Source organism: Chlorocebus sabaeus, chromosome 20 (genome assembly GCF_047675955.1).
Source record: "Chlorocebus sabaeus isolate Y175 chromosome 20, mChlSab1.0.hap1, whole genome shotgun sequence".
NCBI lineage: Eukaryota > Metazoa > Chordata > Mammalia > Primates > Cercopithecidae > Chlorocebus > Chlorocebus sabaeus.
The window spans coordinates 69506528-69525547 of NC_132923.1; the positions used below are offsets into that span (position 1 = coordinate 69506528).

At 43.8% G+C, this 19020-nt stretch overlaps 1 protein-coding gene across 3 annotated transcripts in view; it reads right to left on the reverse strand.

Moving 5' to 3' along the window:
- Positions 1 to 1648: 1648 nt before the first annotated feature.
- Positions 1649 to 19020, reverse strand: part of IL12RB2 (interleukin 12 receptor subunit beta 2) — a 97917-nt gene continuing 80545 nt past the window's right edge. For all 3 annotated transcript variants that reach the window (XM_038001423.2, XM_073007216.1, XM_007978358.3), the window contains exons 13-16: positions 17703 to 17840; positions 11170 to 11260; positions 7709 to 7808; positions 1649 to 2191 (exon numbers count right to left, since the gene is read on the reverse strand). In XM_038001423.2, coding sequence (XP_037857351.1) covers positions 1649 to 2191; positions 7709 to 7808; positions 11170 to 11260; positions 17703 to 17840 — 872 coding nt within the window. The remainder of the gene's footprint in view (positions 2192 to 7708; positions 7809 to 11169; positions 11261 to 17702; positions 17841 to 19020) is intronic.

The following is a 19020-nucleotide window of genomic DNA, read 5'->3' on the forward strand; positions in this document are numbered from 1 at the left end:
AAAGTTTTTTGGATCTTTTATCTTGTTCTTTAGGGAAGAGCACTATTAGCAGTTTAGACCGAGACTTTTCTCCACTAGTTAGGCAAAACTGCCTAAGGTGAAGAGACAGAGGCAGCAATGGGCCAGGGAGGGTGGCAAGCCAGGGGCCACAGTTTTAAAGAGCAAAACATGGATCATGTTCCAAGTCCATGCTGTGGAAAAGAGAGTTATCTTCCAGGCTCAACTTGAGCTCGCAGAGGACCAGCTCAAAATCTTCTCGGGAATTGAAAGCTGTGCCTTTGGGAACAGGGGACAGACAACTTCTGAGGACAACCTTGGAGTCTGGGGTCTTAGACCCTGAGACAGCCCTGGTCCTAAAGGCAGGGCCTGCTGCAACAAAAAGAGGAAACAAGGGGTCAGAGAGCCTTTGTACCTGCCCTTTACAAGACACCCGACATTCAGAGGGGGAGGCTGGGTTGCCCAAGGTACTATGGTACTATGGTGAGTTTACGGTAGGTCTTCACTATCCAGATGCCCTTGATTTGCTGGAAGAGGATGAAGCCAAAATAAAACAATAAACCAGCAAAACTAGGAAAAAGGCACATTCTTTTGTTTGTTTGTTTTAAAAAACAAAAACAAAAACAAAAACAGAGTCTTGCTCTGTTGCTCAGGCTGGAGTGCAGTGGCTCACTGCAAGCCCCACCTCCCGGGTTCATGCCATTCTCCTGCCTCAGCCTCCTGAGTAGCTGGGACTACAGGCACCTGCCATCATGCCCTAATTTTTTTTTTTTTTTTTTGTATTTTTAGTAGAGACAGGGTTTCACCATGTTAACCAGGATGGTCTTGATCTCCTGACCTTGTGATCTGCCTGCCTCGGCTGGGATTACAGGCGTGAGCCACCGCACCCAGCTGGAAAAAGGTACATTCTTAGACTTCTACAAATAAGACCAGTCATGATCACCTTGGGGGCCCTTTTACATTGGTGTTTACCAGTGTCTTTTATGTCTTCATGTGTAGAACTACGTTGATTTGTTTTGAAGGCTCTTAATAATCTAGGAGCCATCTAGAGCTGTGCTCTCCAATACAGTAGCCAGTAGCCATGTGTGGTGATTTAAATTTACAATCAAAATTTAATTCCTCAGTCAGGCTAAATACATTCCAAGTGATTAACAGCCAATGTGCCTAGTGTCTAATGTATCGGACAGTGAGTGCAGAGGTAGAACATTTCCATCGTCTCAGGAAGTTCTGTCGAACAGTACTGATCTGTTGTGTACAGCCTGCTGTGTAGTAGGTGCTTTAGAAAGAGTCATTGCATGAATGGTCCTCTAGACTGTATGCCACTACTAAGAGCTGTGGTTTCTACTCTCCTCCTCATTTCCCTTTCTGGCCAGCATACCAAGAAATTTACTAGGAATTCACATTGGAGTCTCTAGGTCCACACAGTGAAGGATGTCATCTTAAGGCCCTGGGAAAGGCAAGATGAGGCATCTGGGTGAAGACCAACTCCCAGTTCCTAAGACTCCCCCAGAGCTGGCTTGACTGTCCTCTAGCTGTAGCCAGACTGATGGCGGTACCCAGAGATGACAGCCGCTGGAGCAGGGGCTGGGGGAATTGGGACAGGCTGTGCTGGTTGGGGGCACACTGACTTTAAAGCTCCAAGCCTCACCACTCAGAGCATGAGGGAGTCACACCTCATCTTTAACTGATCCAGAGTCAGCTTATCACCACAGGAGAAGGTGAGTGGGTGAAGAGAACTTGAGGGGAAAACAGAAAGGGAGATGTGCTGAGGCTCCAGTTCTTCCAGAGAGTCAGTGAGAGGCACCTCATGTGAGGGGAGGTCATCTATGTTGGAGGGTAAGTAGCCATCGTGGGTGGGAAGGTTGCCCGCTGGGAGCACTGTCCAGGGACTGGCTGGGTTTTCTGGCTTTGGGTAGGAACCCCTGCTCTCCAGCACCTTGTACAGATCCACCAGTTGTCTGCTCTCAGCTAGGAGAGCTCTTGGAGGTGGTGGGCTTGAGGCACTGTGCATCATGTCTTTCTCTGAGGCCTGGTGACCTTGGATTCCTTTTCCCCTTTGTGGCCAGTTGGAGCAGTGGGGACGTCTGACAATTGGGGTCACTTGATGAAGGACTTCACTGATGACCAGGGGTTCAGGATCTTCAGGCATGGACCAGTCTATCAGGAGCCTGTCCAAGGGCAGCTGTGTCTTCTCCTGAGCAAAAGGAGGAGGAAGAGGCTCACACTGCTGTAGAAGCGACCTTAACAACCTATTCCTCCAGGGTTCCCAAAGGCCTCACAACCTGCACTGTCTCCTCAGCCCTGGCTGCAACATGGTGGGCACTGGAGTTTGCGAGGTAAGAGAAATAGTTAACATTGTTGGGGAGGCAGAGGGGCAGGAGCCGGAGACTCCTCTCAACCCCCAGCCAGTGAGTGATTCACTACCCTGCTCAACCTTCAACCTGTCTCTCTCTTTTCTCTTTTCTTTTCTTTTTTCTTTTCTTTTCTTTTCTTTCTTTCTCTGTCTCTCTTTCTTTCTCTCTCTCTCTTTCTTTCTCTCTTTCTTTCTGTCTTCTTTTTTTTTGAGACCAAGTCTCCTTCTGTCACCCAGGCTTGAACTCAGTGGCCCAATCTTGGCTCCCTGTAACCTCCACCTCCCAGGTTCAAGCAATTCTCTTGCCTCAGCCTCCCGAGTGGCTGGGATTATAGGTGTGTGCCACCACGCCTGGCTAATTGTATATTTTTGGTAGAGACAGGGTTTCACCATGTTGGCCAGGCTGGTCTCAAACTCCTGACCTCAAGTGATCTTCCCACCTTGGCCTCCCAAAGTGCTGGGATTACAGGCATGAGCCACCACGCCTAGCCCCATTTCTAATGTGAACCAAGCTGTACTATCTGCTTGTCCTCAAGGACAGAGGTCACTGGATATGCAAAGGAAAGGCTGAAACTGCTTCTGTCTTGGGGAGGAGGCAATGAAGCCTTTAGGGTCACACTAAACAGGTGATGAAGGGACACAAGAGCTGAGTCCTGAGAGACGTGTGGTATTTTCCAGGTAGGGAGGTGCTGGCAAGGAGGACTGGTGTATTTTGGAACCTGCTAGTTATTTCTTATGACTGGTAACCCGAGACTTCAGAAATAGGAGGCGGTCACATCACACAGGGCCTTTTAAGTGACGCAAGGGTGTTTGTGCCTTGAGAGAACTACTGAAAGGTTTCAGGCAAGGTAGTATTCCTTGTCAGATCTGCTTTTAAGAAAGACAACTTTGGAGTAACATTTTTAGAAGAAATTTTCATCTTTTTTTTGCCTTTAGCTAATTGTGTTTGTAACAGACAAAATTAGCTTATACTTTTAAAAATTAATTAATTATCTCACTTATTTTCTCTTAGCATTCTGCCAGTGACCAGCTCTTCAATGTCCTATCTCTTTCCTTTCCGAACTTGCTGCCAATTCCTGAGTCCAAGTCCTTGGCACTTTCCTATTAACACTTTTTAAAAACTGGGCTTTAATTGGGATCTTTTTGCCTCCTAGAAACAATCCTACACACTGGTTGTCTGATCTTTCCCAAGCAGAGGTCCAGAGCCTCTACTGACTTGGCTTCCATGTACAGTCAAGATTCCAGCATTGGCCTGGCAATTGGTTCCTGCCCTTCCTCCACCTCCCTGTCTTTCTCTTCAGAAGCTGCTCTTTCAGCCACTGTCCCAGTCTTACTAATCACGCCCTTCTCTCAGTGCCCCACACACTTTTGCTTCCACCGCCAGCCTTCACCCTGCTTGTGTGTGCCTCCCACTGTCCCCTGCTTGGTGCCTTCTCCTTCCATGAGGCCCCTGGTGACTGTTCCTTCCTCTGGATGCCTATTCAATGAAGAAACCACCGTTAGGTTCTTGGCATGTGATGTTTTGTGCTGTCACTTTTTTTAAATGTCTGTAAGCTATGTGTGCACAGGGACCATGTCTTACAGGAGGAGTAGGATGACAAAAAATAGCCGTGGGACAAGGCACACCCTGGGGACTAGTCCCAACTCTGACACCATATCCTGGGGAAAACCAGTCTACAGTGGTCTACTGAGGCCTCTCTAGGGCCTCAGTTCTCCGATTTGTCCAATGACAAGTTGTGCAAGAGGGGTTTGGTCTGGATCTTCTTCTGACATCCTCTCCCTTGCCTTGGACATGGCAAGTGTCAGGAAAGTGAACAATGGCACTGTCTCAGAACAGATTTCCACAAAGGGCCCTGCCAAGCTAGAGGATGTGTGTATGTGTTTCACTTTAGGGAAGCTGCTCTTTTCTGATCACTACCCAAACTGGCCCTGGCATGTTGGTCTGGCTCGGAACACAGCTGGCAGCTCTGGGAAGCTGAGCTGCCAAAGTGCTGCTACCACAGATGTGGGAGAGAGTACACCCTGTGTGGAAATGGCTTGTCGTTTTCACAAGGTGAGGTGTTTGCTCTGCTGTCAGGAGAGCAACAGCAACCCTGAGAGGCCGCTTCTCACGGCTTTTACAAAGCGGGCCCTCTGGCTGCCAAGTCCTCGGGGGCAGGCCTCTTAAACCACTATCAGTTCAGGAACCTCATGGACACTATTTTAAGCTTTTACAAGTTGGATAATACTCCAGCAATCCCCTTTATGATTTGGCCTTTTCCTTCAGAGCTTTAGGGCACATGGTTTTGTAGCCATATCTTAAGAAACAGTAGGGGAGGGAAGGCCTGAGAGCTCAAAGCACATTTGCTAGAAGGGGAGGACACACTATTGTGTTTCTGTTGTCTGCCTCTGCCTAGCACCCAGAGAGCAGTTTGCTTTCTAAAAACAGTCCACCTCCTTCAAGGGTCAAGCCACATGGGGTTCTAAGGCCATCTCAAGGCCTTCATCCTGGAGGCCATATTTAAGCTGCTTAATTAAAAAAATTTTCTAATTCACTGGTTATTTTTGCAAAAAAATTATATGCACATAGTGTTCTTAAGACATTCTAGGCCAGGTGTGGTGGCTCCTGCCTATAATCCCAACACTTTGGGAGACTGAGGCGGGTGGATCACTTGAGGTCAGGAGTTCAAGACCAGCCTGGCCAACATGGTGAGACCCCATCTCTACTAAAAATACAAAAATTAGCTGGGCGTGGTGGCAGGTGCCTGTAATCCCAGCTACTTGGGAGGCTGAGGCAGGAGAATCACTTGAACCTGGGAGGCGTAGGTTGCACTGAGCCGAGATCATACCATTGCATTTCAGCTTGGGCAACAGAGCGAGACTCTGTGTCAAAAAAGAAAAAAAAGATATCTAAAAGTTCAAAGGGACTATGTAATGAAAATTAAGTGGCTCTCATACTCTCCACCCTCTCCCTGGAGGCAACCACCATTGTCCGTTTCATATGTATCATAGTGGGCTTCCAGAAATATCCTGTGCCCATGCTGCAGATGTATGAGTGTATATAAAATCGCCCTCATTTTTATATAAATGAACCCACTTTAGACAATTGTGATAAATATTGGTCTTTTTACTTGTAAGTATCTTGGAGATCTTTAGGCACATATAGATCTATCTCATTTTTTAAGTATTTGCCTAATACCCTATTGTACAGATGTACCCAAAATGTTTAATTTGCCCCCGGTGCACTTTTACATTCTGCCCAAGTTTTTGTTTCTATTGATAATGCTTCAATGAACGCGCTTATGCTACACAACTTTGGGCATATGTATACCAATTTCTATCACCTTCCTTCTGTCTTACTTTCTCTAATAAATCTCTTCAGCTCAGAGGTGTAGACTGCTAGAAACACTCTCCTCATCCCGTGTTTAAAGATCCTTTAAAATGTATAATGCAATGATGAGCAGCACATCCTACTTGGATATGAGTCCAGGATCCACCATTTACTCGCTGACTAACACTGGGCAAGTTAGTCCTCTGTGCCTCAGTTTCCTCATGTGGAAAATGAAGATAATAATCATACAACCTCATGCCAGGCATGGGGGCTCACGCCTATAATCCCAGCACTTTGGGAGGCCGAGGCGGGCGGATCACGAGGTCAGGAGATCGAGACCATCCTGGCTAACATGGTGAAAACCCATCTTTACTAAAAATACAAAAAAAAATTTAGCCAGGCGTGGTGGCGGGCGCCTGTAGTCCCACCTAGTCAGGAAGCTGAGGCAGGAGAATGGCATGAACCCAGAAGGCGGAGCTTGCAGTGAGCCGAGATTGCACCACTGCACTCTGTTGCTCTGGGCAACAGAGCAAGACTCCGTCTCAAAAAAAAAAAAAAAATCATATGACCTCATAAAGATGTTTATGGGTTAAATGTTAACATATGAAAATGTTTTCAAAAGTTCCTGGTACATATAAGGTAATATATCTAAATTATAATAATGAATGTATAATATTATTATATAGTTATATGACAGAATATATAAAATATATAAATATGTAACCTGTACATTATATATATAAAATAGTGATAACAGCAGTTTGTGTATATATATATTAAAAACAGCAGTTTGTGTATATACACACACACAAACTGCTGTTACTATCACTATTTTTGCTGTTGTAACTTAATAGGGATGAAATCCCTCAGAAGAGACTTAAATTATGGGTCTTCTTGGGAAGAAAGTGAATGATCTTTGTCTTATATGACCCATGTGCTTTACATGGCATCTTATTTAATCCTCATGGTGGTAAGTAAGAATGACATTGTTTTATGGAGACTGAAACTTGGGCTCAGATAGCTGGGCAAGTTGCCCAAGAGTCATACACATAGTAAGTGGCAGAGGCAGGGGTGGCCTCCGGGCTTGATTTCAAAGGCACTAAACTGTAGTGACTTAAATTCCTGAGGAAGATGTGGCTGGGATCCACTCTTTTTTTTTTTTTTTTTTTCCTTTGAGCGGAGGCTGGGACTATGGACCACTGGCTTCTGGCCTGAGGAAGGGTGTGGATGACAGAACATACTCGGTAGTTGGAGAGAAGCATCTTGCCCGAGAAATGTTGTAAAGTCTTGGAAAGGAAGCCTGGAGCTGTCAAAGCCCCAGGCGATGGGAGGAATATTGGCTTGCCACTTCTCTCTCCTATTTCTCCCCTTAAATGTAGTCTTCATATTCAGATGCTTTCAACTTCCAGACCCTCCACCAGGGATGGCCCATCTTGCCCACTGTGAGCTTTCTCACCTCTTTTCCTGGGCTGTAGCAGTTCCCTTCACTCTCTTTACTCTCCCCTCTCTCATTTGCCAACTGATCAACCTCTCCTTTAAAACTTTTTCTTTGCACAATGGAATGATGTACTGGCTTCTTACCCAAACCAAAATAGTATGGGTTCTATTTATCTTTTCTATGCTTAGACAGGAAAAATCAAAATCTTCAATTCTCTTGAATTTTGGATGACTCAATGCTCAGGCTAGTACTCAACAAATGGCCAAAAAAAAAAAAAAAAAAAAAAAAAAGCTTGCTTTCTTCTTTTGAAAGAAGTTAGGTGAGAACAGGAGAGCAGTTTGGTGAGAAGGGGAATGTGAGGCATACTGAGGAATAAAAAGCTAGGGGGTTTTAATCTTATGATCATAAACTTCAGAAGATTCCTGTGCATGATTTCTCTTTAAGTTCAGGAAGAAAAGTGAGAGTGATGACTCAGTGGTAGCTTAGCATGAATAACTTAGGCTCAGTCATAGGATCTCAGCACCCAGGCTTCCTCATAACTACAATGGAAAACTTAGATGTGGTGATCACTAGAACCCTACTGACTGACCACAGAGGAATTATACCTTACCTCTGCAATGGGATATTTCTTAGCGCAAGTGCTATTTGCTGGATCTGGAATTTCTCTGCTACACCACTGAGGTCTGAGGGCCGCTAGGAGAACAAATAACCTATAGATAAAGAAAACAGTAACATTTTCTTAGGTGTGCACACAGTGGCATGGAAGCACAGGTTCTCAGTGCAGTAACTTCAGTGTAAAGGCTGCTTTTGTATGCAAATAAAATATAAACACTGAAAGACAAAGATGATTTATTTATCGTCCAAGGCTACAATAGTTTTCTGTGAAATTACAACACAGTCACTTGGGGTTTGCTAAATAAACCATGGAACTTTTGATCAACCTAATATTTAGCAATCTGTCACTATCCAGCTATGCATTCATTCAACAAATATTCATTGAACCCCTAATATGTGACCAGCACAATGGTACCTGCCGAGCATTGAAGATGACATGTTCCCTACCCTTACTATTTAGCTAATTACAATATTTACAAAGAGTTTGTAGTGACAGGTTAATTATGTGAATAGTTGAAAAAAAGACAGGATTCAAAATGGTATAAATAGCTTGAACATAACCATGTTAAAAATACCAAGAAAAAAGTATTTTAGGGAAATATCTGAAATATCTATTAACAGTGGTTGTATTTGGCAATAAGAGGAAATATAGGTCTTTTATGATATAGAAGGAAAAATCCTAAAAAATTTCTTATAAATGTATGTGACTTATTTTTTTTTAAGTTCATGAACAATAGGAAACATTTTGAAAGACTTGGCTTTGATAAGCTTTGATTTTTTTTTTTTAAAGTATGCTTTACAATTTGTCTAACCTTTTGAAGTAAGAGATGTGGCCATGTGACTAGGTTTTCTCCAGAGAAATATGAGCAGAAGTGTCTGTGATCTCATAGAGATCATGCAGATGAGGACAATGCCCAAGGGATGGTATGCCAAAAAGATGGAAGAAAACTGTGTCCCCAAATAACTATGGAGCACAGCTGCCCACCAATCTGGATACCTTTCCTCAGGGCCATTATATGGAAGATAAATAAAGTATTATTTAAGCCACTGTACTTTGGGTCCTCTTTCTTTTTTTTTTTTTTTTTTTTTAAGGCAGTTTAGCCTGCACTGTAACTGATCTTCACAATTTCCATGAAGAGGATGCATGTGATCCTAGTTGACTCCTTTTGAATTAAACTTTTTCAAAGTCTACCCAAAGAGAGCTTTGCTTTGAAGTATCTATCACACATTAGATCTTCAATAAATGTGCAGCCTGTTAGACAAGTTCAATGGCTGGTAAAATGACTTTGAGTTAGTTTTATTTTGACCTTTTCTCTAACTTTACACAGCATTTGAAGAAAACTTTGTATTGAAAAACCAACTCATTAAAAATATTTTCTTTGAAAAATAATACATGTTTACTAAGGAAATTCTAGAAAATATAGTTAAACAAGAAAAACTAAAATCACCTACAATTTTATCCCCAGATATAAACACCATTAATATTGTGGTTTAGGCTGGGCACAGTGGCTCACACCTGTAATCCCAGCACTTTGGGCGGCCGAGGTGGGTGGATCACGAGTTCAGGAGTTTGAGACCAGCCTGGCCAACATGGCGAAACCCTGTCTCTACCAAAAATACAAAAATTAGCTGGGCATGGTGGTGGGCACCTGTAGTCCCAGCTACTCAGGAGGCTGAGGCAGGAGTATATCTTGAACCCAGGAAGCAGAGGCTGCAGGGAGCCAAGATCATGCCACTGCACTCCAGCCTGGGCGACAGAGCAAGACTCCGTCTGAAAACAAAACAAAACAAAAATATTGTGGTGTATATCCTTGAGGCAGACAGTAATTGCCACCCAATATTCATTTTCCCCTCCTTCTGAGGAAGAGGACCCAGATTTATTAGGACAACAATGCACTCGGCTAAAGGACCATAGTTTTGTTTTCTTTTCTTGCAGCTCTACCTCAAAGGAAAGACCATGGTGTTTTTTTTTTTGTGGTTGTTATTGCTGTTTTAGGCTGGAGTGCAGTGGCACAATCTTAACTTACTACCACCTCTGCCTCCCAGGTTCAAGTGATTCTCATGCCTCAGCCTCCTGAATACCAGGGACTACAGTTGTGCACCACCAGAGCTGGCTAATTTTTTTATTTTCAGTAGAGAGAGTTTCACCATGTTGTCCAGACTGGTCTCGAACTCCTGACCTGAGGTGATCTGACCGCCTCAGCCTCCTGAAGTGCTGAAATTACAGGCATGAGCCACTGCACCCAGCCTCAGTCATGTTATTTTGACTTTTATATTATATATAACCAAATTTAATGCTAACTGATATATCTTACATTTGCATCTGTGTGTATGCACTATTAAGAAATGAAAGTACATATTGTTTGGCAGGCTGCCTTTTAAATGGAACATGGTAAATATTGTTCATACCATTTAATTTCTTTTTTTTTTTTAGAGACAGTCTTGCTCTGTTGCCAAGGTGGAGTGCAGTGGCGCGATCTCGGTTCACTGCCATCTCTGCCTCCCAGGTTCAAGTGATTCTCCTGCCTTAGCCTCCCGAGTCTCAGCTGGGACTATAGGCGCGTGCCACCACACCCAGCTAATTTTTGTATTTTTAGTAGAGCCGGAGTTTCACCGTGTTGGCCAAGATGGTCTCGATCTCCTGACCTTGTGATCCGCCCGCCTTGGCCTCCCAAAGTGCCGGGATTACAGGCGTGAGCCACTGTGCTCGGCCTGCCATACCATTTAATTCTACATCATCTTTCATGGACACATAATATGTTATAGTACAAGATATATCATGATTTAGTTACCCAATCCCTTATCATTGGGCATTTAGGTTATCTCAAATATTTTTCTTTTCTGAAAATTATTTCAGTGAACACATTTTCCACTAAATATCTGCAGACATCTATAATAGAATAGGCTTGGCACAGTGGCTCATGCCTGTAATCCCAGTACTTTGGGAGGCTGAGGCAGGCGGATCACTTGAGGTCAGGAGTTCGGGAACAGCCTGGCCAACATGATGAAACCCTGTCTCTAATAAAAAATACAAAAATTAGCTGGGTGTGGTGGTGGGCACCTGTAATCCCAGCTACTCAGGAGGCTGAGGCAGGACAATTGCTTGAACCTGGGAGGCGGAGGTTGCAGTGAGCCAAAATCACACCACAGGACTTCAGCCTGGGTGACTCTGTCTCAAAAAAATTTTTTTGAAAAAAAAAAGTGTGTGTGTGTGTGTGTGTGTGTGTGTGTGTATATATATATATATATATGAGATACATTTCTAGTTAGAGATTATTAGATCAAAAGGTATATTTTTAAGGATTTGACACATACTGTCACCCAAAGTGGTGAAATAAGTTTAGTCTCTCACTAGGAATGTGTGAGAGTGTCCATTTCCCTGACCCATGGCAGCAACAGCTATTATCATTTTTTTAAAAGCCTCATTTACCCAATTGGTAGTTGTAACCAACTCACTTTTGCTGGAAGTAATGCGTTGAGAAAATGCCCACCATGATGATAGCAATGCAAATGCTTGGTGCCACAAACGCCATCCAATTGGCTTTACCTGAAAAGTTAGGAAATCCTGTGACTGAGTGAGTTATCATCAATGAACATTTCAAAATCTTGATTGGTATATGAGCCCTCTGGGCCTTACCCACAGCTCCGGGACAGCTGTGCTCAGGAACAAGGTAAATTCATTTTTGTCTACGCAGTGTGGGAAATGGGACCCTAAGGGGACCAATTCTATGGTTCTAAGAGGAGCTCTGGCCCTACAGGGCTCCTCCCACTCACAGGGGCAGAAAGAAAGGAGGCACGGAATGCAAAGCACAGTTGTGAATTGGGAGCCCTGTCTTAGTCCTGGCTGTGCTGCTAGCAGATGTGTAATCTGTGGACTTCAGTTTCTTTCTTTCTTTTTTTTTTGAGATGGAGTCTCACTGTGTCTCCCAGGCTGGAGTACAATCTTGGCTCACTGCAACCTCTGCCTCCCGGGTTCAAGTGATTCTCCTGTGTCAGCTTCTCAAGTAGCCGGAACTACAGGCGCATGCCACCACCCCCGGATAATTTTTGTATTTTTAGTAGAGACGGGGTGTCACCATATTGGCCAGGCGGGTCTTGAACTCCTGACCTCATGATCTGCCCATCTCAGCCTCCCAAAGTGCTGGGATTACAGGCGTGAGCCACTGTGCCCGGCCTGGACTTCAGTTTCTTGATCTATAAAATGTGAATGGTGACATGTACCTTGCTGGTTGTTATGAAGATCAGAGATGGTATATTTAAAGCACATGGCAGTGTGTCTGAATATAGAAGGTCCTCAAGAAACAGTAGCTATTAATTTTAGCAAAGTATGGCATAAGCCTTTATCTAGCTAGGGTGATTGTGAAATTTTTGAAATATTTGAAATTGTGCCTATTCCTTCCTATGAAAAGAACTACGGCATTTTACTACTTATTGGAATTGTCCCTTAATTCATCCAGCACTTGCTGAGTAGTAACCATGTAACAGGCTCTGTTAGGTGCTGGGATACAAAGATAAATAGGACCTGGCTCTGCTGTCTAAAGAAGTCATGAATATAGTATAGGATACAGATGTGTGAACATGTAAACAATAAGCCATGATGCCATGGTGATATGGTTTGGCTGTGTGCCCACCCAAATCTCATCTTGAATTGTAATTCCCATCATCCCCACATGTGGTGGGAGGGACCCACTGGGAGGTAATTGAATCATGGGGGCAGTTACCCCATGCTACTGTTCTCATGCTATGAGGGAGTTCTTGCAAGAATCTAATGGTTTCATAATGGGCTTTACCCCTGCTTTGCTCTCATTCTTCTCTCTCCTGCTGCCTTATGAAGAAGGATGTGTTTGCTTTCCCTTCAACCATGATGTAAGTTTCCTGAGGCCTCCCTAGTCATGCTGAATTATGAGTCAATTAAACCTCTTTCCTTTATAAATTACCCAGTCTCAAGTATGTCCTTATAGCAGCATGAGAACAGACTAATATAGTAAGCAAATTGGTACCATAGAGAGTGGGGCACTGCTGTAAAGATACCTGAGGATGTGGAAGTAGCTTTGGAAATGAATGAAGGCAGAGGTTGGAACAGTTTGGAGGGTTCCAAAGAAGACAGGAAAACGTGGGAAAGTTTGGAATTTCCTAGAGACTTGGAGGGCTCAGAAGACAGGAAGATGTGGGAAAGTTTGGAACTTCCCAGAGACTTGTCGAACGGCTTTGACCAAAATGCTGGTAGTGATATGAACAATGAAATTGAGGCTGAGGTGGTCTCAAATGGAGATGAGGAACTTGTTGGGAACTGGAGTAAAGGCTACTCTTGCTATGCAAACAGACTGGTGGCATTTTGTACCTGCCCCAGAGATCTTTGGAACTTTGAACTTGAGAGAGATGATCTAGGATATCTGGCAGAAGAAATTTCTAAGCAGCAAAACATTCAAGAGGAAGCAGAACATAAAAGTTTGAAAAATTTGCAGCCTGATGATGCAATAGAAAAGAAAACCCTGTTTTCTGAGGAGAAAGTCAAACTGGCAGCAGAAATTTGCATAGGTAATGAGGAGCCAAATGTTAATTACCAAGACAATGGGGAAAATGTCTTCCGAACATGTCAGGAACCTTCATGACAGCCCCTCCCATCACAGGCCTGGAGGCCTAGGAGGGAAAAATGGTTTTCAGGGCTGGGTCCAGGGCCCCCACTTCTATGTGCAGCCTTGGGACTTGGTGCTCTGCATCCCAGCCACTCCAGCTGTGGCTAAAAGGGGCCAACATACAGCTCAGGCTGTTGCTTCATAGGGTGCAAGCCCCAGGTCTTGGCAGCTTCCATATGGTGTTGGGCCTGTGGGTACGCAGAGGTCAAGAATTCAGGCTTGGAGAACTTTGCCTAGATTTCACAGGGTGTATGGAAGTGCCTGGATGCCCAGGCAGAAGTTTGCTGCAGGAGCAGAGCCCTCATGGAGAACCTCTGCTACAGCAGTGTGGAAGAGAAATGTGGGGTACAAGCCCCTACACAGAGTCCCCACTGGGCACTGCCTAGTGGAGCTGTGAAAAGAGGGCCACTGTCCTCCAGACCCTAGAATGGTAGATCCACTGACAGCTTGCACCATACACCTGGAAAAGCTGCAGACACTCAATGCCAGCCATGAAGGCAGTCAGAAGGGGGCTGTACTCTGCAAAGCCATAGCGGCAGAGCTGCCCAAGGCTGTGGGAGCCCACCTCTTGCATCAACATAACCTGATGTGAGATGTGGGGTTAACCTATTTATGCCTGAAGTTGCAATTTTTTGAATTATTGCATGAGTGAAAAATCTGACCTTGGTGATGACCTTGAGCAGTAGGATATAAATAACTCCCACATACTTAGCATTCCAATAATGGAACACTAGTCATAAGTGGGTCTGGGCAGGAGATCATTTTGGAGCTTTAAGATTTAATGATTGCCCTATTGGCTTTTGGACTTGCATAGGGACCTGTAGCCCCTTTGTTTTGGCCAATTTCTCCCATTTGGAAGGGGTGTATTTTCCCAATGCCTGTACCCCCTTTATATCTAGGAAGTAACTAGCTTGTTTTTGATTTTATAGGCTCATAGGTGGAAGAGACTTGCTTTGTCTCAGATGAGACTTTGGACTTGGACTTTTGGACTATTACTGGAATGACCCAAGACTTCAGGGGACTGTTGGAAAGGCGTGATTGTGTTTTGAAATGTGAGGAAGTGAGATTTGGGAGGGGTCAGTGGTGGAATGATATGGTTTGGCTGTGTCCCCACCCAAATCTTATCTTGAACTGTAGTTCCCATGATCCCTACGTGTGGTGGGAGGGACTTTCTGGGAGGTAATTCAATCATGGGGGCAGTTATCTCCATGCTGTTCTCGTGATAGTGAGTGAGTTCTCACAAGAATCTGACAGTTTTCTAAGGGGCTTTCCCCCACTTGGCTCTCATTCTTCTCTCTCCTGGCACCTTGTGAAGAAGGACATATTTGCTTTCCCTTCTGCCATGATTATAAGTTTCCTGAGGCTTCCCCAGCCCTGTGGAACTATGAATTAAACCTCTTTCCTCTATAAATTATCCAGTCTCGGGTATGTCCTTATAGCAGTGTGAGAACGGACTAATTCACATGGGATATGTATGAAAACAGGGGTGTATGCAATGTCCAGAGAGGTATAGCAGAGAACAGCATGGAAAACTGGTTCACAAGTAGCAGAGGAAGGTTTTGCAAAAGGCACAATGTCAAAAGTTTAGAGTTGATTAGCTGGGCATGGTGGCAGAAGCCCACAGTCTCAACTACTTGTGAGGCTGAGGCATGAGAATCACTTGAGCCCAGGATTTCGAGGCTGCAGTGAGCTATGATCATGCCACTATACTCCAACCTGGACAATAGAGTGAGACACTGTCTCAAAAAAAATAAAAAATGTAGAGTTGGAGGATGAATAAGAGTCAGTTAAATGGATAAGCTAACAAAGGAAGACCAGACCAGAAAAAAACAAAAACAAACAAACAAAAAACTGTGCAAAGTCATGGAAGGAGGGAACAGCCAGTACTTTCAGGCGACTACAGGAAGTCTGGTTTTGCTCCATAATGAATGCTGAAGTGTGTGGCAAAGGATCAAACTAGATGTGTAAACAGGACTATGTGAACCTGGCAAGTATGGAGTTTGAGTTCTAGCTGGAAGGGGCCCTTGGGGAACCACTGATGAGTTACAACAAGAGAAGTAATGCCAGCATCTGGAGTCTTGCAGAAAGACTCCTCTTCTGATTGAATGACAAACAGGCTGGGAGGGAGAGTGAGCAGGAGGAGCTAGAGGCCAGAGACCTGTTAGGGCCCATGAGAAGTGTCAACAGGGCTGAATAGGGAAGTTAATGGAGGCAACCTTTTTTCTACCCCATACCATCAGGAGGATCTGGCCTTCCTTTCTTTTTTAATTGAGATGGGTCTTGTTATGTTGCCCAGGCTGGTGTGGAACTCCTGTGTTCAATCAATCCTCCCACCTTGGCCTCCCAAAGTGCTAGGATTATAGGTGGGAGCCATGACACTTGGTCAAATCTCACATTTCTTCAGCATCTGCTTTCCTTTCTGGGCAGATGGAGCAAGTTTGGAGTAAAACCAGTAGCAAGATGCTGAGTCCTTTTTTTAATTATTTTATTTTATTTTTGAGACAGAGTCTCGCTCTGTCACCCAGGCTGGAGTGCAGTGGTGCGATCTCAGCTCCCTGCAACTTCTGCCTCTTGGGTTCAAGCGATTCTCTTGCCTCAGCCTCCCGAGTAGCTGGGATTACTGGAGTGCACCACCACTCCCAGCTAATTTTTGTCTGAGTCCTTAATCTACATTAATTAAGCAAGTTAACTTTCTTTTGTTCTTTTTTTTTTTTTTTTTTTTTTGAGACATAGTCTCACTCTGTCGCCCAGGCTGCAGTGCAGTGGCTGCCATCTCAGCTCACTGCAAGCTCCGCCTCCTGGGTTCATGCCATTCTCCTGCCTCCCAAGTAGCTGGTACTACAGGCTCCCGCCACCACGCCTGGCTATTTTTTTTGTATTTTTTTTCGTAGAGATGGGGTTTCACTGTGTTAGCCAGGATGGTCTGGATCTCCTGACCTCGTGATCCGCCGGCCTTGGCCTCCCAAAGTGCTGGGATTACAGGCACGAGTCACCATGCCCGGCTGCAAGTTAACTTTCATGGGAGTGCTCAGGATATGAGAAGAAGTCTTGTCAATTTCCCAGTGGAGAGTTTCCTGGCATAGAACAATAAAGTCTCTTGAATGATCAACTTGATGCTTCATGTCACAAAGCAAGATGCTTAGAGCAGATGCAAATGAGCATTGCTAGAGAGAACAGTGTAACTTAGCTAGTAGAGGGAAGCCCATGCTAGCTGGGTCACTTACTCATCAGACTCTAACTTAATTTAAGCAACTCAAATCTGAGTTTGATTTGTAGTTCTGCCACTGACCACTTCCATGACCTTGGGTAATCTTTTTGCACCTTAGTCTCCTCACTTAAAAAAAGGTATGACAATCCTTCATTTTTAAAAATTCATTTCATATTGAGTGTCTGGTAGGATGAAGTAGGTATAACCATGTAATTTTGGTAAGGGAATATTAGCAAAAGTATGTGTTATAAGTTGAACTGTGTGATCCTCAAATTTATATGTTGAAGTCCTAAACCCCCAGCCTGAGAATGTGACCTCATTTGAAATTAGGATCATTGCATATATGATTAGTTAAGATGAGGTCATACTGGAGTAGAGTGGGCCCCTAATCCAATATGACTGGTGTTCTTATAAGAAGGAGACAATTTGGACACATGGAGAATGCCAGATGAAAGCAGAGACCTACAAGCCAAGTAATATGAATGACTGCTTGCAAATTGCTGGAAAAGAGGAGAGAGGCCTGGAATAGATTCTGTCTCATAGTCATCTGAAGGAACCAACCCTGCTGACACCTTGATCTTGGACTTCTAGACTCTAAAACTGTGAGACAATAGATTTATGTTGATTAGGCCACTCAGTTTGTGGTGATTCGTTGCAGCAGCCCTAGCAAATTAATGTAGTATGCAAAGTGCCTAACAGAATGACTGCTGTATATGCAATAGCTGCTATTATTATTGTTGATGTAATTCTCATCATTTGTGGAACAGATACTTAGTAAGCAAGTACTGTGTGCTGGGTACCATGCTAGGCCTTGAAGACAGAGGTAAACAGATATCAGTCCTTGCCTAGTGGATTCAGAGTTTTGAGTAGGAATTAAATGTAAGTGCATTATGTAAGGAGCATTTGGGAAGGCTTCCTGAAGGAGGAAGCATTTCTGATGAATTTTGAAACATGAGTAGACACTGTCTCCAAGAAGATAGTAGAGTGGTAAAGCATTCTATTTAGGAGAAACAAGTGTAAAGTGACAGCAAGAAAGTTATTAGTGAATTAAAGAAAATCTGGTTATCTCTATACCAAATGTAATAGAAGTGCATGCCTGTGCAAGAATCCAGGGTGGACTCATTATCCTTAACATTGTCTCTCACCTTGCAGACAAAATTCCCTCTCATTTCCTTGGGAACTTTCGCCAGCAGCTGTCAAAGCTGTCATCCACAGGACATATGTCACTCGGGGCTGCAGGCTGTTTATTGGATGTGAATTTTGGGAGACTCTGTAGGGAATTTCTGAAAGGAAGATAAAGATGAAGAAAGGCACGTATTAAAGGATATGGCTTTTAATGTAGGCTTCTACTCATTTTTACTCTTTACTGCTTCATTTAATTTGGAAGGAAAAAGCATTTTGCTATTTTAAAATAGTCCAAATTCCTCAGTACTTAATACCTTAAGAGGCCCTAGACATTGTCATTTATGGATCTCTCACTCCACAGCATATCAAACAAATTAGTTTTTTTGTAGTAAAATTTTTATTTTTGCTTTCTTTTTCTGATTTTCTTTTATCTTTTTTGTGTTTTGTGGTAAAATCTTTTGAATAAATTTTTATTGTTTTGCTTTTGAAAATATTTAGCTGTAGTTAACTCCCTTTATTTCCAGTGATGATAATATTTCTAGTATTTATCAGGCTTATTTGGAAGTTCTGGAGGTGAAATGTTAAATGTACAAATTGTTTTCAAGGCTATGGAATTTTTTTTTTTTTTTTTTTTTTGAGACAGGGTCACTCTCTGTTGCCAGGCTGGAGAGCAGCGACACGATCTCAGCTCACTGCAACCTCCTGGGTTCCAGCAATTCTCCTGCCTCAGCTTCCCAAGTAGCTGGGACAACAGGTGTGTGCCACCATATCCAGCTAATTTTTGTATTTTTAGTAGTGATGGGGTTTCACCATGTTGGCCAGGCTGGTCTCAAACTCCGGGCCTCAAGTAATCTGCCTGCCTCAGTCTCCCACAATGCTGGATTACAAGTGTGAGCCACTGCATCCAGCCAGTTATGAAATGTTGTATTTTGTGTTTTTTTGAGATGGAGTCTTGCTCTGTCACCCGGGCTAGAGTGCAGTGGCATGATCTCGGCTCACTGTAACCTCTGCCTCCTAGGTTCAAGCAATTCTCCTGCCTCAGTCTCCTGAGTAGTTGGGACTACAGGTGTGTGCCACCATGCCTGGCTAATTTTTGTATTTTTAGTAGAGATGGGGTTTCACCATGTTGACCAGGCTGATCTTAAAATCCTGGCCTCAAGTGAGCTGCCCACCTCAGCCTCCCAAAGTGCTGGGATTACAGGCATGAGCCCCCACACCTGGCCTATGTAAGTTTAACAATTAATGAAACAGACATTCACTTAACTTTTTTTTTTTTTTTTTGAGACAGAATCTCACTCTGTCACCCAGGCTAGAGTATAGTGACACGATCATGGCTCA